General features: G+C 45.0%; 1 protein-coding gene across 4 annotated transcripts in view; it reads right to left on the reverse strand.

Annotated features, from left to right (window-relative positions):
• The window catches only part of SH2B1 (SH2B adaptor protein 1), a 397,766-nt gene that overhangs the window by 242,986 nt on the left and 131,002 nt on the right, over nucleotides 1-23,778 (reverse strand). For all 4 annotated transcript variants that reach the window (XM_085618991.1, XM_085618990.1, XM_085618992.1 and 1 more), the window contains exon 3: nucleotides 21,616-21,717. In XM_085618991.1, coding sequence (XP_085475117.1) covers nucleotides 21,616-21,717 — 102 coding nt within the window. The remainder of the gene's footprint in view (nucleotides 1-21,615; nucleotides 21,718-23,778) is intronic.

Below are 23,778 nucleotides of genomic sequence, written 5' to 3' on the forward strand. Positions count from 1 at the left end.
ACTTAGTCCCACTGCTGCCCAGACTGGTTTAGTCGGTTCTAGCCAGCTTCACTAAAAGGAGGCAAACATATGATATCAGGAGAATACTCCACCTGGTCGAAAAGGGGTATAAAAGAAACATTACGGCTATCTAGGTATTGTGTGATGCAGAAAAAGCTATCGACCAGGAGGACTGGGAGTTTTCAACCACTACACATTGAAGTTTTGGCTTTGGTCCACTTTTTTATAGGAATTTTACTGGCAGGCTACAATACCCAACAGCCATGGTCCAGGTGAAAAGAAGATGCTCTGAGCTTTTTCAATTACAAAGAGGCATGTGGCATGGCTGCCCCAATTCCCTCGTGCTATTTGCTTCAATTATTGAACCTCTGGCCGCTAAGATTGGAGCAGACGGTAGAATAAAAGGTGTTCACCTTGCTGGGGAAGACCACACAACTACTATTTGCGGATTACATTTTATCATCATCACTGGCCTCCTCAGTCACCTACCAACAATACACTTTACTATTGCTATATGAGCTTGAGGCAGTGTCTGGATCTAAGATCAACACTGATAAATTTGAGATTTGCAACTGGACGTTACACAATAACAGGGTTGATCGGATCAGAGTAGTGTCTACGCTTAGTTGGGCCCAGAAACAAAGGAAGTACCTTACAATCCAGTTAGAAGGCCCCAACCTGGCTAATTACCCACATTTTCTAGCATCCATGTATAACGATTATACAAGAAAGTCCCCACTGTTTCTTTCCTGGTTAGGTAGAACTGATGCAGTCAAGTTGACAATACTCCTGACGGTCTTCTAATTGCTCAAAGCACTGCCTATAGGTGTATCTGACCTATTTCTTTGGGATGTGAAATCGATGACACTTCGCTTTGTGTGGCTAGGGAAAGGCGAGGTTAAATTGCAATCTTTTGTGAATCTCAAAATTGGAGGGTGGTTTGGCCTTTCTTGACATTTCCCTCTACTAGACGGCAGCCCTGCAGAGGGTTATTGCAAATTGCTCATGTAATCTCATCACAAAAAACACTGGGTACATATGGAACGTGTCATAAAGGGTAGAACTTTGTGAGATTTGATCTGGAAGCATAGGAAGCACAGACCTATCAATGTTTATCTCCGCACCCCCATAAAGACCATGCTGAATGCCTGGGGTACGCTTAATTGATATTTCGGAGGACAGGTCTTGAGGTCCTCTCATAACCCAATACACCACAATCTTGCTTTTACACCTTTATACCCAGACCGTTTGACTGCTGAAAGGCGGGGGAGTTTTTTCTTTTTTTTTTTAAATCACTTTATTGGTTTTTCAAACATAAGTACAGTATCCCATACACAGTTTGTCATACAGAACAATTATCCAGAAGTTCAGCAGACGTGTTCCCCTTAGAATGTCTTGAGCAAATCTTACCTCTGCTGGGTAAACCTGCATTGCCCATGAAGTGGTGAGCCTGCAGTGTAGAAGTGTGACCCTACTATACACTGTGTGTTGCTCTCCATGTTGCGACCATGCCTCACGGGCGCGAAACACAAGGTGCAGTTATTGAGCCATGCTGTGCTTACGTTCGTGGGTCCGATCTCACTTTCATCTCTGAAATTGAGTTATGTGGGTATGAGCCGCGAAGAGGGTCAGCCTCCTTGTGTGTGCCGTCAAACCAGGTATGCTCACAGATAGGACAGTAGAGGATCCCAGATATCTTTAGGGCAAGAAGTCATGGATAGTAGCTCTGCATATGCTCAGAGTTGGTCTTTACAGTATATGAGATCATTCAACCAATCTTTAAACTTAGAAGCTCACCCTGTTGCCCATCTGCAGGCCACCCTGCGTTTTGCCAGGATTAGCCCCAGAGATATTTTCTGTGCATGTTTTATTGTTGCTGTGTAGGATATCTAGTGCTGGGACCTCATGGTACCAGTGTGGGCTACAACTCTCCCATGAGAGAGGAGCGGGGGTTGTCACAAGCTCTGCCAAGTATTATTTCCTATATGGGGAGGGAGGGGCAGAGTGCAAAAAAACGCAACAAAAAGCAACAAAGTGGGTTAAAAATATCTCTTGGTGGGCAGAACAACCTTTATTCTAGTGCCCCCAATGAATAGAATTAAAAGCAAGCTAAGTGAAGAGGGATATGGATATTCCCCTCATTTTATGGTCAACATGTTTCTGCCTTCCTCAACTAAACAAGCATTGGCATAGCCAATAGGTCTCACCTTTGAGACCTTATAAGTGTTTAGCCATGCAACAGTTGCATAACTAAATACTTATAAGGTCCCAAAACCGAGACCTATTGGCTATGCAAAGCGGCTGTGAAAGTGATCGCGATCAAACATCAAAGCGACCGTGTTGTGCCGCGAAAGTAATCGCTGTAAAGCGCGCCGCCCGCGCTCATGCACTGTAGCTCTAGGCTGGCCTGGTAGCACTTTTTGGAGCCCTCTCAATAAGTCTCGCCAGACCAGCGCATGCGCTGGGTCAGGCGAGACCTAAAAAAGTTTGTGGCATTCCTCACGACAAAGATCATATGTCACTCTGCTAAATAATTAAAGAAAAAAAGAAAAGAAAAAAGGACCATACTTTCACGGTATTGGTCAGTCTCGTGGCACCATACCCTGGAATGATCCACAAGATTCTGAAAAATGAAACAACGATAAACAGTCCTCATCGCAGTAAAACTCATGCGCCAATTGCCAACACTGCAAACCTAGTGTAAAGTGAATCTATGTGCCCATAAAAAGGTTCCAATAGACCTTACCATCTACAGTGTATCATGTCTACTCAACCTTCATCGGTCTCTTCAGGGCGAATCAGAGAAATGAAAAATGTGTGGAAGTAACAAAGTTAACCATATAATCAACAAGGAAAAGAAAAACGAAGGGAGAAGATAAACAATCATACACGTTTCTAAAGGTGATGTTGTATTCATGTCCGTGTCAATCTAAATAAAGCATTGCTGTGTTGAATCCGGTATAACCAGAACCATATAAAAACAATTACCATGGTTATTCTCCCAGAGTTCCTGGCATCTATTTGCTAAAAACTACAGGCAAAAAAAGGAAGCAAAAGTACAGTGTTGGAAAGGGGGGGGGGGGGGGGGGGGGAGACAAAGGTGCTGTATAAAAGAACACACTCCCCGCCACTTTAACCATCGGGTACGATTTTCAAAAATAAAGAAAAGCCGATACACACGTTTCACCTAAGGAGTCTCAAGGTGCTGTGTCTTGCTCAAGGCCAGCAGTAGGGGGACTCCAGGGGGAACTGTCTTCTAGTAAATGGCGATCTAAAAGAAAAACGGTTGAGATTCAAATCGGGGACTATAAAGAGCGTCTTACCTAAGGAGTCTCAGAACGCCGCTTCTCCTAAAAGGCAGGTAGGAGGAAAAATCAAAAGGGGACGTGTCTATTAGAGTACGACATCCTGGATGTGCAGCCTGTATGTGTGTCAGTGACCCAGACATAACTTCAGAGTGCATGGGAAATGTAGTTCTAGAGCACATACTCACTAACCACAACCATATCAGAACAAAACGAGTATGATGACTATTCAAAAGCAAATTGGACACAATTTATATATATCCATGTATCGGTATGGAAACGTTTGTAAATGAAATCATTCTGAATCATACTATCTGTCATGTACGTGGTAAATAATAAAATGTGCCCCAAAACTCTGTCCTAGCCAATGTATTAACCGTGGCAAATGGCGATAGTAGTAGTATGAACTCTCTTGAGGTAACTCTGCATTCTCCATCATGCCGATGTAAAAATAAGCTGATTTAAAAAAGAAAGCTGATGTAGAAAGCTACTATTAAACTATATGCCTCAAGAGGAAAAACTTGGATGTGAAATGTACACGAAGTTGTCAGTGTCTCTAATAAGCAGGCATATTCTTGTTTATAGGGAACACCAAGGAATGTCATCATTAGGATCTCCTTGATGACTCCCTAGTCTAAACAACCCTCGTTGTTCCCTCCGAAACAAGATTTAGTTCAAGGGACCCATTCATGTGGAGTAATAGGGTCAAGAACTACCCAATTAATGTCATCTTCAGTATGTTCTGCTTCCAAAAAGTGTTGTGTGAGCTTGGTATTAGAAATTGTTACATCTAACTGCGCTCCTGTTTGATAATTCTACTTCTCACCTTACAGGTAGACATCTGATCAAATGGGTGTCGCCCCAAGAATTGTAATTGGTATGATTCGTCAATCGCCATGGGGTCTTGAGCCCTAGTTCTAACTGGTTCGTCTGTTGTGTAAGCCCACACACCAAACAAGATCCACAAGGGAAATGCCCCACAACAGGCTCTCCTCCCCATAATGTCTGTTGTGATGTCTGCATCCTGATGGACGTGGTCTTGAATGAACTAGAACGTCTCTCAAGGTACTGCTTCGTTTAAGAGCAAACAATGGTTTCCCAACAGATATATCCCCCTTGTTTAGCATATGCCAATTCTTATTGATAGCTGTTTTAACAGCTTATGTAAGATGAATAGAAGAGCTAACACAAACCAATCTCTCAGTTTTAGTTTAATTTTCTAAAAGGCATCTCGATTGTTATTACGTGCCCGTTTGCACGCCTTACAGATCAGATCTTTAGGATACTGGCTTGTAAGCAGCTTATCACTCAGACTGTTGCCATGTTGTTTGTACATATGTATTTCTGCACAGTTCCTTCGCAATCTGAGGAACTGACTCACGGGAAGATTATCACATACGGCACGTGGATGAAAACTCTTCTAATTCAATAATGAGTTACGTGCCATAGCTTTTTGATACAATTCAGTGTAGATCTTGCCTTTTTTAGAGTAAAGAAGAAAGTTGAGGAGTAGAAGTGGTCTGTTACTAGACTCGTATGTGAACTGTAGATTGGTATTGAGTGTATTTAACCAGGTAGAGAAGAAATCCAAAGATACACTGTCACCCTCCCAAATGACCATGATATAATCAATATATCTCTTCCATAATTTAAGGTTCATCTGGAAGGGATTATCTGCCTGGTAGATGTGTTTTACTGCGAACCAATGCATATATAATTCGCCATGCTGGGAGCATATGTACTGCCCATGGATGTACCAGTCACTTGCCAGTACAATTGGTCTTCCTAAGACAACAAATTCTTTCATTGCAAAAGTTGTACAGTCCATGATAAATGCGATAGGTGTCTTGTCATCTCAGGGATGTTGTTCCAACAGAAGTTTTATCATACTCAGTGTGTCAACCTGCAGAAAACTGGCATACAACGATTCAACATCATACTTAACCAATAGATTTTTATCTGGATCAAAATCAGCAGTGCTAAGAAAGGATAGGACATGTTTGGTGTCCTGCAAACAGGAAGTCATCTCTGCTACAATTGGTCAAAGGAAACAATCGACGAAATGAGACAGAGGTTCAAGAGCTGACCCTATACCAGAAACAATAGGTCTACCTGGCGGTGGTCTCTGGGTTTTGTGGATTTTAGGCTGGAATTCTCAGATGGATTTGGACGAGAAAATCAGCTTCAGTATTAGTAATCCACCCCAATTCTTTTCCTCTGCCTACTAGAGTTGTAATCTCCTTCTGTAGTCTTGGATTGGGATCCCGCTGTATGGGTCTATAATATTTCTGATCATTCAGTTGTCGCAGACACTCTGTACGATATGTCATAGTATCAAGAATCACAGTAGCCCCACCTTCATCTGCTATTTTAATAGTGTAAGAAAGTGCCCTCTTTTTGCATGGTTGCCCCGACTTTTTGATAAACTGCTGATGTACTTTGACTGAGTGTGCCCTGTGCTCCTGCCAAACAGGTAACCAGGGCCTACGTTATTTCCCTTAACTGCATTGAAGACAAAACCCAATTGGCACTCTTTGGCCACAGGACAGTCCCTTGTAAATGGTACCACAGGTACCAAGGGCACTGTGACCAGGGATGGCCTCTAAGGGCTGCAGAACTTATTGTGCCACCCTTAGAGGCCCTGTACCTTTACACACACATACACTGCTTTTACAAGCTGTGTGTTTTGGTGCAGAACAAAGTGAAGAGTTGACATGGCACACATCCATGTGTGCCATGTCTACAACCCACTGCCCTAGCATAGATCAGCCACCCCTCTAGCTGGGTGCACCATACCAGTGGTGAGGGTACAGGTGCATGAGCCCTGTAACACTACAGTGTCTAAGTCAATTCTTAGACATTTTAAGGGCAGGAATACCATTAGGAGTATATGGTGATGGGCGTTTGTCATCATGAACTCCACAGTACCAGAATGGCTTTACTGGAAACTGGGAAGTTTGGTATCAAACTTCTCAGCACATTAAACCCACACTGAGGCCAGTGTGGGATTTAATAAAACAAAAATGCACACAGAGGACATCTTGAAGATGCCCACAGAAAAATGACCTAACACTAGTGTCCAGGCTGAGTGACTGCTCACCAGCCTCCACTACCAGACAGGTTTCTGGACCCCTTGGTTGACAGCCTGCTGCTCTCGGGGGTCTGAAACAATGCACATCCTGGGACGAGGTGCCAAGCCTTCTACCCAAGGATGGGCAGGGTCCACGAAGGAGTAGCTTCAAAGGCTTGCCGCCTTTGTGAGCTTTCTCAGGCCTTTTGCTGCTTCCAGCAACTGGCCCCCACCAGTTCTGACCCCCACTTTGGGCGGGAGGATCGGCGGGGAAGCAAATTGAGGAAGGAAAGTGTGCCTCCCTCTAACCAGTGGTCCCCTCCAGAAGATCTTCGTCCCAGAGCCTGCAGTCTTTGTTGAAACCGGAGAATCCCAATTGAAATCAACAGGGCACCCGACGTCAAACCAGCACCCTGCACCCAGTTGTCCCTGTCCCACTGCAGGTGTACTTTGGGTGCTAACTCGGATCCCCCTTTGCCCTGAGCCTAACACCAGGAGGTTTGCTCCCACAACCCAGTGGTCTGCTCGTAAGCAGCCAACAACCGGAAGCCCCCTATCCCTTATTGGATAACATTGGGCCTCAGCACTATGCACCCGGCTGCCCTAGTGCCGCTGAGGGTGTTTTGAGAGTGCATCCTCGACTCTGGGGGATCCCTTGTTCTTACCCCAGAAACTCAACCCTAAAGACCGAGTACTTACCTGGTAACTGATAACTTCATTTTTCTCCATAGGAATACATTGACTGTTTTTCTCTTTAAAATGTTTCAAGTGTGGAGTTGATTTGTATGGAAACCTGAAAAACTACAAGTGTGCAAAACTTTTATTTACCTTTTCTCTAGGAAATGTCCCAGTGTGATATCTAGCCATATCACACTGAGTAGAAAAAGTAATCTAAAAGGTAACTGAAAAGCAATCTGTACAGTAATTTTGAATCCTGGACTTACCGTTTTTCTAACAAACTGCATTTGAACCTGCATTCAATTGTAAACACTGCATAATATTTTGCAAAGCATTTATTTCATTTACCTGTGCCAGGCTTGGTTCGGTTCTAGATTGGTCTGAGTTAAGTCTTTGAGTGTGTGACATCATTTGCTGATTGAGTGTGTACAACAAATGCTTAACACTACCCTCTGATAAAGCCTTACTGCTCGCCCACACTACCACAAATAGAGAGTAAGGTGCTATCTGCTTGTAACTCTGCCTACCTTTGGGGTTCCACTGGACTCTGCACACTATACCTCATTTTGGTATAGTATATATAGAGCCAGCTTCCTAAAAATAGTAATATCAGGATCGGAACCAAGCTCTTCCAGACACCGTTTCTCCTCTTTAGTCAGGTTAAAAACTGGGTGTTTAGCTAATCTTTTATGGGCCTCAAAATCTTTCAGCACTGCCTTTTCAAAAGTAGCCACTTCTGAAGGTATTTGTTGGAGGGAGGGAAAAAATCTGGACTTGTTCTTAAGACCTGTATTTGAGGTAGTGTTGATCACATTCATGTTCTGTTTCTCGATGAAAAACTGAAAGCCTTATTTTTCCAGTGTGAAGAGGAGACCCAAGGAAAGTGCTGAAAGATATTGAGGCCCATAAAAGATTAGCTAAACACCCATTTTTTAACCTGACTAAAGAGGAGAAACGGTGTCTGGAAGAGCTTGGTTCCGATCCGGATATTACTAATCAATCAGCAGATAAAGGTGGGCCTACTATTAGTTTTCATGCATGTGCCTTACGTGATAATCTTCCCGTGGGTCAGATTGCGAAGGAGCTGTACAGTAATACACAAGTACAAAAAACATGCCGACAATCTGAGTGATAATCTTCTTACACACCAGTGTCCTAAAGAGAGGTGTGGCTCACTGGTTAGAGGCGGCAGACCCATAAGCTGAGAATCGGCCAGGGACCAGGGTTCAATTCCAGACGCAGGGTTCAATTCCCGACGCGGCAGGGTCGTGGACCAGGGTCAAAACGGACTCGATAATTCTCGCCTCGGTACCTACTCTAACCAGGAACACACTCGGCAACTCTGGGCGTTAAGCTTGCCTCATCTCTACAACGGCCCCCCACAGACGCCGGGGATGCCTGGTTTCACCTTGGAGATACCCAGAAAGGGACCATCTCACAGGGATAGCCAGGACGGGTTCCCCAGCGGTCTACAGCGCCGGGACGCCCCGTTGCTGGGGTAGCTGTGCGCTTTACAAGTCTACAACATTTAACATTTAAAGATCTGATCTGTAGGTTGTGCAAACAGGCACGTAATAACAATCGAGATGCCTTTCATAGACAAACTAAAACTGAGAGATTGGTTTGTGTTAGCACTTTCAGTCATCTTACAGACACTGTTAAGCCATAAATAAGAATTGGAATATTCTAAACAAGGAAGATATATCTATTGAGAAACCATTGTTTTCTCCTAAATGAAGCAGTAACTTGAGACATTCTAGTTCATACAAGACCACGTGCCATCAGGAGGCTGACATCACAACAGACATTATGGGGAGGAGAGCCTGTTGTGGGGAATTTCCCTTGTGGATCTTGTTTGGTGTGTGGGCTCACACAACAGACAAACCAGTTCTAACTAGGGCTAAAGACCCCATGGCAATTGACAAATTATACCAATTGCAATTCTTGGGGCGTCATCCATTTGATTAGATGCCCCTGTGATCTTGTATATGTGGATAGGACAACCCGTAAGGTGAGAAGTAGAATTTAGGAGCTCAGTTAGATGTTAAAAGTCTAATCCCAAGCTCACAAGACACTTTTTGGAAGCAGAACATACTGAAGATGACATTAATTGGGTAGTTCTTGATAAACCCTACTACTCCACAGGAATGGGTCCCTTGAACAAAATCTTGTTTGGGAGGCAACAACCAAGGGGCGTTTAGACCAAGGAGTCATCAAAGAGGTCTTAATGATGACATTCCTTGGTGTTCCCTATAAACAAGAATATGCCTGCTTATTAGCGATACTGACATTTAGTGTACATTTCTCCATCCAAGCATTTCTTCTTGAGGCATATAATTTATATTAGTTTTCTACATCATCTTTCTTTTTTTTTTTTTTTTTTTTTAAATCAGCTTATTTTTACATCAGCATGATGGAGGATGCAAAAGTTACATGAAGAGAGTTTATACTACTACTATCACCATTTGCCATTGTTAATACATTGGCTAGGACAGAGTTTGGGGGCTCATTTTATTATTTACCACATACGTGACAGATAATATGATTTGTAATGATTTCATTTAAATACTTTTCCATACCAATGCATAGCTGTATATAAAACTCTGTGTTTCGATATGGTTGTGGTTAGCGAGTATGTGCTTGAGAACTACATTTCTCAAGCACTCTGAAGTTACTTCTTGGTCACTGACCTCTACAGGCTACACATCCGGGATGTCGTAACTAATAGACATGCTCCTTTTTAGGTCTCGCCTGAGCAGGGTGCATGCACTGCACTGCAAGACTTTTTGTAAGGGGGCTTCAAAATCTTACTACATGCTTGTGCGTATGGTTTGTTTTTGGTCAAAGACTATTCGCCTTTGCGCGCATCTTTCTAAGAAAGACAGCACGCAATTGGGCAAAGGCGGGTGCATGTCCTGCCTTTTCTCTGCCCACGGCCTTTTGCTTGCGGTTACCTGCACAGGCACCATCTGTTTTGAATTATCGTGCCAAGAAGCGTGTACGATAATTCAAAACAGATTTTTCACTGTGGCGTGCACGCTCGCGCACCACTCGCGTTTTTTTTAAAGTTTCTTCTCTCATTTCCGAGTTTTTCCCATCCTCATTCTTGTCGCTTTCTTTCTCTATTCCCAGGCTTTTCTTTCCTATAGTTGTCCACCCCATACCCATTTATCAATCCCCGCTTCATTCCTCAATCTGTCACTTCCTTACTACGCTTCTTTTCCTGCCTCATTTTCCGTCCTTTCGTTGTAACTTTTTTTCGCACGGATTTCAAACCCACAAACCTGGCCACCTTTTTATCTCTGCAGCAGGTGCTGAACCCACTTGGGGTCAAGTGACACGCGTTTTGCTTGCAGCTGCCTTGAATACTTCATCGCCCCTACTGTCCACAGATTTCACGCCCACTTGCTACACGCACGCCCTCCAGCTCCATTTTAGCCCAGAGTATGACAGTTTTCAATAAAGGTTTATGCGGCAACGTAAAGATTACGACTCGCGTGAAGCTGGGAAATTACACGGCGATGGATGATACAGTAAAAGCCAGCAGGGAGGCTGCTGTTAACAGGAACCAGTTAAACCTAACAATAGCCTTCAAAGGCCTCGCTGGTACATAACACCGCCTCCCGGGTTATTAAAACCGCACAGGACTTGGGAGGGCAACAGAGAAATGTGGGGTGATGTAACGCAATGTTGGCTATTACACATTCTTGAGACTGGTTAACCCCCTCTGACGTGGGGGCGCCGCATTCCTTCAATCCCCTGACTTAGAGTGCCTGCTCTCTCTCATATTGGAGTTTTGTAAGGTATCTTTGGAATATATATATATATATATATATATTCAATGAAAAAACCATAGGTTTCACAGATGTTATAGTTAGCTGGAAATTTTACTGATAAAAAACCAATGAAATTCCCCCGTTATAGTTACTGTAGGCAACTATAACTCACGCGACCGCAATCCTCTGCTGATGCTAATACTGTATTTAGACACTTATTTGCCCATGTCTTCTTCCATTAAATTTTAGCTATACATATATTACAAATATTTTTTTTTCATAAAGACACGTATGTCATCAGCAGAGGATTGCGGTCGCGTGAGTTATAGTTGCCTACAGTAACTATAACGGGGGAATTTCATTGGTTTTTTATCAGTAAAATTTCCAGCTAACTATAACATGTGTGACACCTATGGTTTTTTCATTGAATTAGCAAGGTTTTTTAAATGCTAATTCCTAACTAACGTGTGTGAAACCTATGGTTTTTTCAGTGAATTTGTACGGTTTTTTAAATGCTAAGTTACTTTACGCCATTCGTGGCGTGCACGCCCACTTAACGCAGTTCGTTCCGTGCGCGCACGGTGCGCTTCGCGCACTGTGCGCGCACAGTGAGCGCGCGGTACGCAGTTAGTGCCGTACACGCAAGGTGGGCGCACCGCGTGCCCACGTTACGCACCGTGCGCACATGGAGGACATATTATGCGCTTCCTTGTGATAGGTAATCTGTTAAATTTAATTTGTAAGTGATGACAATAATATGCCATGCACAGAGAGTGTTTTTTTATTAAAATTTTTAGCGTAAGCGCACCATACGCGTACGGTAAGCGTAATCGGCGAAATTTTCAAAAAATAAAAATTTACCGTTTTTGGCCTTGGGGGATCTTTGAGGACTCAACTAACATGGCTATGTGCATGGGCGCTGTCTAAACAGCCCCTTTATATGTTTTTTGCCTATGTTTACAGCCCCCCCCTCAGAGTGCGAGAGAGAAAATGGCGGCCGCCGCTTCCTGGTTTCGACCGATTCGAATGTTTACTTAGATGTAACAGCCAATCAGAATCGCGCTCGCGCACGCCACCGTACGCGTACGGTAAGCTTACGGTAAGCGTACCGTAAGCTGGCTCAGATATATATATTGATTTAAAGGCTATTTTCTCAGAATCTACTGAACAGATTTACACCAAACCTACAAAAGGCACTTCCTTGACCTGAGGACTACCTCTCTGCCAAATTTCTAGTAATTCTGTTCAGCCGTTCGGGCTGTAGCCCTGTCTAAAGGTCCTATGGAAAAATGCATGGGAAAAACGCGTTTTGGGACCCCCCTTTTATCTCAGCCCCCGCTTGACGAATCCCCCCGAGACTTTCAGGGTAGGAGCGGAGCGTAGCGCCCCACCTATTTTGAGAAATTCGCGAGGATTCGTCGACCGGCGCCAAAGTTATTCAAAATAGAATGTTGCGGATTTCCTATGGAAACAGGGTCCTAACTATAACTACCTACTGGCGACCGCCAGTAGGTAATATATATATATATATATATAACTATACAAGCTAGAACAATACAGTTGAAAGGTTACTTGCACCACGACATCTTGGACAATTTTAAGCTCAAGCTGATTGGGTCCACCCAGGGCTGCTTTAGCGCTGCCTAACAGTATGAGCAAAAGGAGAGGAAACAAGGGAGTTTACAAGGTAAAAGTGCCGTTTCACTAAACGAAGCCATTGAATGTCCACTTTCACATGCCTCAGAAGAAGCAGCAGATTTAAGGCACAAGCCCTGGAGTGACCTGGGGTGGAGAAGGTGGGGCGGAATGCACAAGAATGTCCACAAGGGGGCAGGTATCTTTCAGTCATGGAACCTTTGACTTCCCCGTAAGTGTTGACTTACACATACCGTCCTGTTTCATGACCTTAGTATATTTATATGACCTGTGCTGTATCATCAAATGGATTCACTTCATCAACATGTATTAAAATACATAAACAAAAACATGAATAGAAGCTCTGACTGACATACGACAAGGCAACTGTAATGGGAACAAGCATTGGCATAGCCAATAGGTCTCGCCTTTGGGACCTTATAAGTGTTTAGTTATCCAGCACAATATCCTTGGTGCAACAACATCAAGTGTTGCATGGCTAAACACTTATAAGGTCCCAAAGGCGAGACCTATTGGCTATGCCAATGCTTGTTGATTTTTCCTCCCGCCAGCTTCTCATGAGAAGCAGTGTTCTGAGACTCCTTAAGAAAGACGCTCTTTATAGTCTCAAATTTTGACTGTAATTATCTTTCCTTTAGATCCCCATTTACTGGAGTCTCTCTACTGTTGGCCTTGAGTAAGACACAGCGCCTTGAGACTCCCTAGGTAAAATGTGTGTAGCGGCTTTTCTGGTCTTTTGAAAATCGTACCCATTGGTTAAAGTGGCGGGGAGTGTGTTCTTTTATACAGCACCTTTGTTCCCCCCTTTACAACACAATACTTTTGGTTCCTTTTTTTGATTGTAGTTTTTAGCAAATAGATGCCGGGAACTTTGGGAGAATAACCATGGTAACTGTTTTAATATGGTTCTGGTTATACCGGATTCAACACAGCAATGCTTTATTTAGATTTACACAGGGACAGGATCAGGATCAACTGAAATTCCGTAAAGACATTCTGGCCATTTCTGCCTAGTTGGCAGACAATTATCTACAACTTAATTCTTCTAAGACTGAGCTGCTGCTGGTGGGCCTTGACACCCACAAGTGGGACTGCCACTGGTGGCCCACGGCTCTCGGATCTCCCCCCCCCCCCCCCCCCAACCGAAAGATGCAGTTAAGAACTTAGAGGTCCTTATGGACAATACCCCCTCCTTTGAGTCTCATGCAAAAAAAGTGGCAGGGACCCGCCTCCTACGCGGCTTAAAACCCATCTTGGGGTTTTTCGATGCATCAACGCGAAAATTAATTGTGCAATCAGTGGTGCATTCCCGCCTAGATTATTGTAATGGACTTTTTCTGGGCGCAAATACAACTTACTAAAAGACTAACTGGCACAGAATGCGGCGGCACGCCTTCTCTTTGCCCTGCCAAAACACTGCCGCACTTCCAATCGTCGCCGTCGTCTCCACTGGCTGCCCATTGAACAGAGAGTCCAGTTGAAGACCCTCTGCACCACCCATAAGATCCTATATGGACAGGGTCCCCAAATCCTGAAGGGGTTCTGCACACCATATGTCCCACCCCGCGCTCTGCTGCCCAGCATCTGGTATGCATTCCTGCTACGTGCAGACAGAGCGGGGGGGGGGGGCGCTCTTTTAAGGAGAGGGCTTCTGCCCTTTGGAATTCCATCCCACTATGGCCCGGAGCACACAGGATCATTGGGCCTTCAGGAAACTGATCAAAACCTGGCTCTTTTCCATCATCTAGCTTCCTTTATCTGGTCACATGGTCTGCTAGCGCTGGGACACCCTGTTGCTGGGGTAGCCAAGCGCGATATAAATGTGTTTAACATGACATGAATAGAACACCTTTAGAAACGTGTGTGATTGTTTATCCTTCATTTTTCTTTTCCTTGTTGATTATATGGTTGACTTTGATTTTTCAAATCTCAGATTCGCCCTGAAGGGACCGATGAAGGTTGTGTAGACCGGATACACTGTGAAGGACTATTGGAACCTTTTTATGGGCACATAGATTCATTTTACGCTAGGTGTGTAGTGTTGGTGATGGGCACATGAATTTTAATGGGATGAGGACTGTCTATCATTGTCAGGTTTCATTTTTCAGAATCTTGTGGCTCATACCAGGGTATGGTGCCACGAGACTGACCAATACAGTGAAAGTATGGTCCTTTTTTTTTTCCATTAATTATTTTGCAGAGTGACATATGATCTTTGTCCTGAGGAATGGTGCGAACTCTTTTAGTCGAGGAAGGCAGAATAATGTTGACCATAACATGAGGGGAATATCCATATCCCTCTTCACTTAGCTTGCTTGTAATTCTATCCATTGGGGGCACCAGAATAAAAGTTGTTCTGCCCACCAAGAGATAGTTTTAATCCACTTTGTTGCATTTTTTTTGCACTCTGTCCCGCTCTCCCCATATTGGAAATAATACTTGCAGGGCTTGTGACAACCCCCACTCCTCTCACGGAAGAGTTGTAGCCCACACTGGTACTGTGAGGTCACAGTGTCACGAGGGGACCCAATGATGAAGCATGTCGCCCTTGGGTGAGGGTTCTCGTCATAACACAGGAGTGCTCTTCAGTCCCCCTTCTATCTCCCATTTCTCTTTACCACCCGCGTACATATATGGACATTATGCCAGTCTATGTAAACCAGTGTATGTCTGCAATTACGAGGGTCTCGTAGGCCATGCACATTCCATGTCAGCAGATTATATGCTGAGCTTGCAGTGCTATGTGGAGTACCCATGTGTCTTTCTAATCTGGAGTGGCGGTAAAGTGTAGACACATCTGAGTGTGCATTGATCGCTGGTATTGCACGAGCGCGTTGTTGCATGCCTGTGAGACAGTGTAGTGAATACTGCATCAGAAAACGTCCTCCCCTCCCCCCACCCACACCTACAGCCCAAATCCACAGGCTAATTCCTACCACCCATATTCACAAAATACGCAATATCAAGATAAGAGGTTATCCATAAACAGTAAACTCTATAGCCCATAACTACGTGGGCTCCAATAGTATAAGTTACCCAGAAAGATTGGGGCATAAAGAAAGGAGGATAGTGTAATTGAAAAGGCCAAGTCAAGAAGGAGGGAGGGTACATGAGGGAATAGATATCGCGGGTGCTAGAAAGGGAAAAAGACTAAATGAAGAGGAGTAAAAAGGACAACAGCATTATCCAGGGAATTCCTGCAGGAGGTATTAGTCAGAGAGCTTGGCATAACCCCTCGGGTGGTCGAGGGTGCCCAGGGACCAGTTGAAGTTCAGTGTCGGCAAAGGCAGCTGCAAATTTCAGGAAGTGAAGTGGATAGGGTGGAAGAAAGAAAGATCAGTCATGTGATCTGGGTTGGCAGTTGCTCTTCTCCCTTTGATAGCGGGGAGATGGCAGCGGCAAAGGACGAAAGCCCCGAGGCAGGGCAAGCAACAATCATATGTACTAGTCATTCTCCGAGAGTGGGGAGGTCGATCTGGATCTGCCATCACGTTCTCCTCATTGAGGGGTGAGGCAGGACAGTTTGTTTTGAAAGAGGTCCTGGGTCTACTGAGGAGTACTGAAGAAGTGCTGTTTATCCTGGTGAGTAATGCGGAGCCTGGCCAGGTATAGCATCGCATATGGGATGTTGGCTTGCTGCAGCTTTCGTTTCACAGGGACAAATTTCTTGCGTGCTACCTGGGCCGCTAAATAAAATCAGGGAAAATCCTTCATGGATTAGATCACGTTTTTCCCGTGCCAGGCATAGGGCGGCATCACAATCTTTTTAATTCGGGAGGTGGGCAATGATGGGCTTTGGGATGGCACCCCGAGGGGGTCTGGCAGTCAGCGATCGATGAGCTCTTTCCACCACTAGTAGTTTGGTAAAGGAGGCCACCCAAACAGATTCACCAGCATTCGCTCCACGTAGTCGTCCATGCACCCAGAGGCCGTGGACCCGGGTTTTCCTGTGATCCAGATGTTATTGCGGCGCAAACATGCCTCAAAATCTTCATTTTAAGCAGCAATAACTTTCAGGAGGCGTTCCATATTTTGCATTTGCTCTTTCCAAGCCAATGATGAGTCTTTCAGATTCAATATTCTTTGATCAGTCTCACTTATACGCCCATCATGTTTCTCCAGGCGTTGAGTAATGAAATCCATACGCATGCTCAGAGTCCATTTTGGCCTCAATAGATGCAAGGCTTTGCTGCATAGTAAGTAGTAGGGAGGGTAGGTCTGCATCCTTGGGACATGTTGCCTGATGGGAGCCCTCTGCCATGTTGGGATCTGTGCCTCCACTAGGGCCCCTCGCTGATTTTCGTGGTTCAAAAGGGCAGTTTAGCCTGCTTGCCCTCCGTCCTGCCCATGACTCTAGGTGATGTCCAGCAGTTGAGGAGGTGCTCCAGAATAACAAGCACTGCAAAGGATTTAGACGGTGACATTGCTAGAGATCCACAAGGCTACACCAGAACGTAGCCCCGCGTAGTGCCAGGGGAGATTCTGTCAGTAAGGACACACCCCACTTCAGCAGCAGTCTCTGTGATGTCCGGCAGGGCTCGATTGCAGGATGGAAGCGGTCCAATTCAGTGCCAATGTTTCCTATGCATATAACTATTCATTTCTCTGTAGATTGCTGGTGCAGTTAGGTGTTTCCAAGGTACCGGGCCCAAGACATCCCAGGGCCTCGCTTTGCGTGGTGTCTAAGTAAGTTTCCCCCAGTGGGAGCTCACCTCTTTCTCAGCAGTAGTCCCTGTGTTGTTTATTAGCCTTAATTTCAAGCTGGCATTGGGATGGTGTTTCCTATATATTCATCAGTTTATATCTTAACAGATGTTTGTGCAGGTGGTGGGCCCCCCCCCCCGATGTGGCAGCCTCAGAATGGGTGAAATCGCAGCAGTCCTCTCGAGGATGATCCGTGCCGTTCGCGAAGCTGGACGCACCCAGCATGCAGCGCCGCCGACGGCCTTCTCTGCAGGCTCAAGCTGCTCCACAGTGATCTTTACAGGTTGCGCCCCACACACCCCAGGTACAGCCGATTGGATAGAAGGCTGCTGCCCTTTCGAAAGCTCCACTCTCACCGGCCGTCCCACCAGTTACAGGCCCTTAAGTAGCTGCACCATGTGGATTGCGTCACACTAGATGCAGGCATCGATCCCCAGTCAGCACTTCCCACTCACCAGTCTCCAGGGGAGTTGACGGCACATTCACCGACAGTGTAGGCTCTATGTTGTTGGGTAGTGGATGGGAAGTGCCCCGACAATCACGCCTGGTCTCCACACTCACCGGCAGCAAGTCTCTGGGTTCCCGCCGCAGAGGCACAGGGATTGCAGGCCCCACTCCCCGCCAGTCCACCAAAGGGAATGCGGCACGTCACAGCGGTGAGTCGGCGTCCCTAGCAGGAGCAGCAATATCTCCAGTTGTCTACGCACCCCACGATTCTCTGCACACCGCCAGCGTGTCCCGGCCTCCAGCAGATACATCTCAGCTCGGGCCCGCTCAGTGTCTAGCAGCGGTAGGGTAGGCCACGTCCCGGCCAAACAACAATCTCCCCCGATAACCACGGTGGCCCTTAACCCGCAGTGAGAAGGGCAGGCAACAGCAGCAAAAGAGCCCAGCGTGAGCTCCAGAAGTGGCTCACTATCCTCACAGACAGTGACTCCACTCTCCACTAACCGCGTTAATCGTAGGCCTCCGCTATCTTGTCTCCGTGCCGCAGCTCACACCGGCCTCGCGCCACTCCCTCACTGCCAGCTTCTGCACTAAATCGTTTCCACTTACATCGCGGTTACTGTCCGCTTCTTGCCAGTGTCATGGGGTATTCGGTGGTAGCCAGTGCCGGCCCGTTACAGGATTATGTTGGGATTAGGCCCCCGGGCGGCAGGAGCCTCACCTAGATCTGGCCATCTTGCTTGCCAGCTCTCTAGCGCTCCCAAGGCTGGGGAATGCTCATTAGTTTCGAAGATGTTTAGAGGCAGAAACATCTTGTCTGAAGCCTTTAAACAATTCCAGATCAGAGGAACAGGAGTGCTTTCTCAGAACTCAGACATTGACTCTTAAACCTGCATATACTATGTGTAGCTACCAGGGAATTAACTAACCTGGACAAGTTTGTGAAAACTTGGACAGTATTCTAGGGGGCGCACTACTAGTATCCAACATAGGAGACCCTAGGAGACCAGAGCTTACTCCCCTACCGCCCGACCTCTTCTCAAAGACTAAACATTTTTAGGTTAAGCCTGGGCGCCACATGCGCGGCTCTGCGGGGGCATGCTGTATTTAGGTATGGACTTGAACCTCCGCCCACTCCCCGCCCATATTTTCCATTGGCTTGTGCCATTGTCCTTCGTAAATGTTGGCTTCTGATTTGTTGATAGGCTTTTTAGTGCCTCACTGTCTTCTGTTACCTCCCATGAGGACTGGCCCTTTTACATGTGGTGTCCTAACTCGGGAGCTTTCATTAGCAGTTCTGACAACTATTTACTTAAATAATGTACACAGCACTCACGGGACGCCAGCTCAGTAATGGCGTATGCTTCCTAATAGACAACAGACTTTGCATTTCTTGTTTTATTTGCGGTTCACCGCATGATTTAAAAAAAATGTTTTACTCTTAATTTATTTACAATGGCGGCTTTAGTAAATCAGGGCGGCGCACGTTTAATGGGAGTCGTGCTACAAGTTAAATGCACTCCGTTCCCCCTCCCTCCACTGCTGCACGAACGCCTGCGAAGCGGGCGCTGTCCAAGTTAAATAAATCTTCTTGGACGCTTCCTCTTTTGTTCTTCCCCCCCCCTCCCTTATTTATGCCTTTCGCGTGGCTTTTTTTTTTTTTTTTTTTTTAACCGGACCCGGTGTCCTCTTCATGGCGTTTGCGTTTTTAAAATTTTTTTTTGCATACTGGGGCATTAATCTGTCCTCCACAGCACACACGTTGCTACCTAAACTCCGGTTTCAGCCAATGCTCCTGCAGCTGTCCAACACCAGTCTTCGCCATTTTCAGGCTCATAGCCCAGCCATGGATGAGGGGAAGGAGGAAGGATCTGTGAACCTCCGAGGCGCGGGTCACAACGCGATTACACTGAATAGTATACACATGGAAGTGTTTTGAAAGCATATCGGGTATTTTTTTAATTTATATTGCGCAAATTAAAATGTTTGAAACAAATATTTGGTTACTTTCAGCCCATTTCATATGGAAAATTTGCTTCAAGCCATTCCCCCTGCAGCCCTACCCCCACTGCACGGACGCCGCGCTTCATGGATCATGAAGAGGGCACTCTGTTAATTTAAAGAAGAAATCTGCTGACACTGCCTCCACTGTTTCCCCTCCCTCCCCCACCCATGCCCTTCGTGTGGCTTTTATATTTTAGGTCTTGCCTAGGCAGCGCTAGCGCCATCTGTTCGAGACCAGCTGTTTAAGATATGGACAAAGCTCCACCCACTTTCCACTTGGTTCGGTCCCTGTCCTTTGTAAATGGGGGCTTTTCATTGGTCAATAGGCTTGGTAGTCCCTCATTTGTGCCGCCTTGTCTCTTCTTGTAACCTCCCATGAGGACATCTTCTGTTACATGTGTTATTACTTCCTAGGTTTTAATTATAGCCTCAAGGCACTATTTTCCTAGAAAGGCTTCAGGCAAGACATACACTTGGTCCTAAGCTAGACTGGCAGTGGTTACTTCGCTCATTAGAAAATCTCACATTTAAATAAGACAGTCTATAAATTTCCCTTCATCAGCTCCACACAGAGTACAGCCTGATCCGAAATTAATGTAATCATTATTTTGTCACATTTCAAAGCTACCCACTGTATACATGGACATAGCTATTTGAATGTACTTGTAGTACTGTCTTGCATGCAATGCATTATGGGTAAGATGGACTTACCATATCTTCTGCAGGGTGCAGTACCATATGTGACCAAAAGAGGTCTGCAGTGCTGGTGCCTTGCACACTAGGTACTGCACCGAGACATGCAGTGCTGGTGCCTTGCTCACTAGGGACCTCTAGGAGCAGCTTGCGGTACTGCACCAATACATACAATGCTGGTTTCTTGCTCACTAGGGGCATCTAGGAGCAGCCTGCGGTACTGCACTGAGACATACAATGCTGATTCCTGGCTCACTACGCAAACATTTGCAATGCACTAGGTCTTGCATTACTGAAAGTATGAGCTATTGGTGTTGCATTATTTGCAACGCCAATACTTCAAACTATCAGTAATGCAAGACTTCCTGCATTGCAAATGCTTGTTGTTTTTTACAGACGCGGTGTCCGCAACATAGTTCAGTTTATTTTTCTTTGTCATTTCCCAGTTCTCTCTGGCTTGAGTTCAGCTGGACATTGCCATTTACACCATCAATAGCTTTAACTCAAGAAAAAGCGAGACCTATTGGATTTCTAATGCTAGTTTTAAGAGGCACTTGTGTTTTTTTAAGGAATACAGCCTGCTTAAAACACAGGTTTCCAGTTTTGGAATGCGAACAAAAGGATGGAAGTCTGAGCTCTCTGGAACAGTTTTTGTCTTGGTAGCTAATCAGAGAGGGCCGCAAATCGTGATCTGCCTAATTAATATTTAATAGGCAGATTGTTCTGAGACTACTAGCAAATGGGAATTCTGCAATGCTATCTATTAGTTCATAAGTCGCAGCACAAAATGTCAGGCAAGTCATAAACCATCGGAATGCAATTTGCAGCCATATGACATATTTGTTCGTACATCTGCCTTAAATTCTCTAGGCAACACACAGAAATAGGAGACCAGCCAAGGCAGAAATTCTCTCAAGAATTTAGGAAACTTGGGAGAACTTAACCAAATGATTATCAGTAATACACCAAACTAGGAGACCAATTACTGTACAAGAGCTTCAACAGATAATGCATACGTTTTATAGCTATAAATATAATAAGGAAACCAGAAAAACGAAGACAAATTAGAGCACAGGACTTCTAGCAATACATGTAAGAGGAGACCAACTATGGCACAGGTTATCTAGCATGGAATGGAACAGGCCATGAGCTTTAGTCCGAGTACTAAGGATTCCTTGGACAGCAACCCAAAAAAGATTATGCAGCAGACTCCAGTCTAAAGGTTGGAGAATTACACTTACAGCTATGTTGTTAATTAATCCAACTACCTGTCCTGCCTTACCTTTAGGACAAAGGTGTTCTCCTTGTCGGGCATCTCTAGTGGGGTTGTTGTCCTTACATCCATGATGGTAGAACAGAGAATACTGACCCGAGCCTTTGTGGCCTAATCATGCAGGAGAGGAGATAAGAAAAAAAAAAGGATACAAATTAATTACAAATGTATTCAAAACAGCAAGGGCAGCGTTTTCAATCATTTTACTTACTTTAAAGCTTGCAAAACCTATCCCATCAAGCACACCTCTAATGTCTACCAGCCAAAGGTACCAGCCTGTGATAAATTACAACTGCTTAGGCTTGGTAAAGTGAAGCAGGACACCAACCGTACAAACCTTTAATCAGCTTTGCCCTATTATAAAAGAACACACATCTGCCATCAACTACAGCCATCAAGATAGCACCAAACAATATCCAGCTAATTCAGATGGACACAGCATGATGCTGGGACCAACCACCCTAACGTGCTCAACTACATTCACACTGCTAAATGATGAGCTCAACTAAAGCATTCTGAAAATGACCACATCAATGTGCCATTAACCATTCTAGAGTACATGAACCACATTAAACCGAGACCAACCTAAACACACTAATGTCTGCAACACAATCACTAATCAATCACTATCAACCAACCAGTTATGAACATATCTAGCATGAGGTGAACTGGAAAAAAAAACATTTGATTACACACATCCAACAAAAATGTGAACACCACCAATCCGGGATTAATCCCAGCAATCTGAGGACCAGCCACATTCATCGAACACATCAAAACCGATAAACGACGACAAAACACGCAATTAATTACACCAAACATACTTGGGATCAATCACGTAAACCCAACTACTTTATTTAATAAAACTGACAATAAATGCACTTTTTAAAAGAAACCATGGATCACAAACTCAGATTTACTAATACAAAAGGGGAGATTACTGACTGGTTAACATTTCGATCAGCTCATTTTAGCTGTTCAAAACTTTGTTTTGTTTTCGTATTCAGATCTATAAAGTGAAATCCTAGCTACGAAAGAGTGCAAGCTGTACGAGTTGGGGATACTGGGGTGCAGTAAGGAGTAGGAAGGTAAGGCAGGAAATGAAAGGGGAATTACCAGCTGGTGCTCCTCTTCCAGAGCGCCACACATGGATGGCATTTTACTTTAAGAGAAGGGTTTTCAATTCCATCCCGAACAGTAGAAGTGAGGGAGTTTGCTTGATATGGGTGCTGAGGGAGTTCCAGATCCTTTAAGCTTAGCAGGAGAAAGTGGGCGTCTTGTCTTCTCCCTCCTACATTTGTTGTTTTTAGCCTTAAGATGGTGCAGGTGCAAGTGCTTAGCAGCCCACTGCAGAGCTTGCTTGCCAGACACGGAGGAGCTGAAATTTACAGCTTTATAGGTCATTTGAAATTCATGTAAGCTACTAGAGGGAGCCTGAGGAGATCTTTGGGGTTTGTTTACATTCTATAAAAAGGTCCTGCGTTCCTTTATGAGACATTCAACAGCTGCTTAAAGGATGATCTGGGAGTCCGCTGTAATTCTGAGATCCCAGAAAGTAGGACCTTGACTTCATGTAGGTGAGATAGGTTTAGATTTTATACTACATTCTCAAGTCCACTGCAAGGAAAGTAGAGTTCACCTTTTATAGCATCAGGAGACATTGTTTATTAGGTTATGTGCATCTATATAGAACACAACTCATCCGGCAGGGTATCCTAGCGCTAAAGTAAGAGCTATATGGGCTGAACCATGGTTGTGGATATATGAAGAGCCAGGTCTTCTGTTTCTTGTGGAATTCAAAAACTGAAGAGGTGGCTCTGATGTGCAGGGGCAGGTCGGTCCAGGCTTTGGAAGCGAGGTGGGAGAAGACTTGACCACTGGATCTGGTTCTGCGTATGTGGCAGTAGGAGTCCAGCTGCGCTGAGGTGTCTGGTAGAATTGTGGACATTAATGCAGTTGCCAAGTTACGTGGGGCCAATGCTGTGTAAGGCTTTGAATGTGTGCTGGTGGAGTTTGAAGAGCACTAGTTTGTGGATTAGGAGCCAGTGGAGCTCCTTGAGCTGTGTACGGATGAGTGTCAGGTGGGAGTTCGAGGGTGCACCTGGCCGCAGAGTTTTGTATGGTCTGGGGTCTTCTGGTCAGATAAGCTTGGATTCCAGCTCAGTGAGTTGC

Source organism: Triturus cristatus, chromosome 7 (assembly GCF_964204655.1).
Source record: "Triturus cristatus chromosome 7, aTriCri1.1, whole genome shotgun sequence".
Lineage (NCBI taxonomy): Eukaryota > Metazoa > Chordata > Amphibia > Caudata > Salamandridae > Triturus > Triturus cristatus.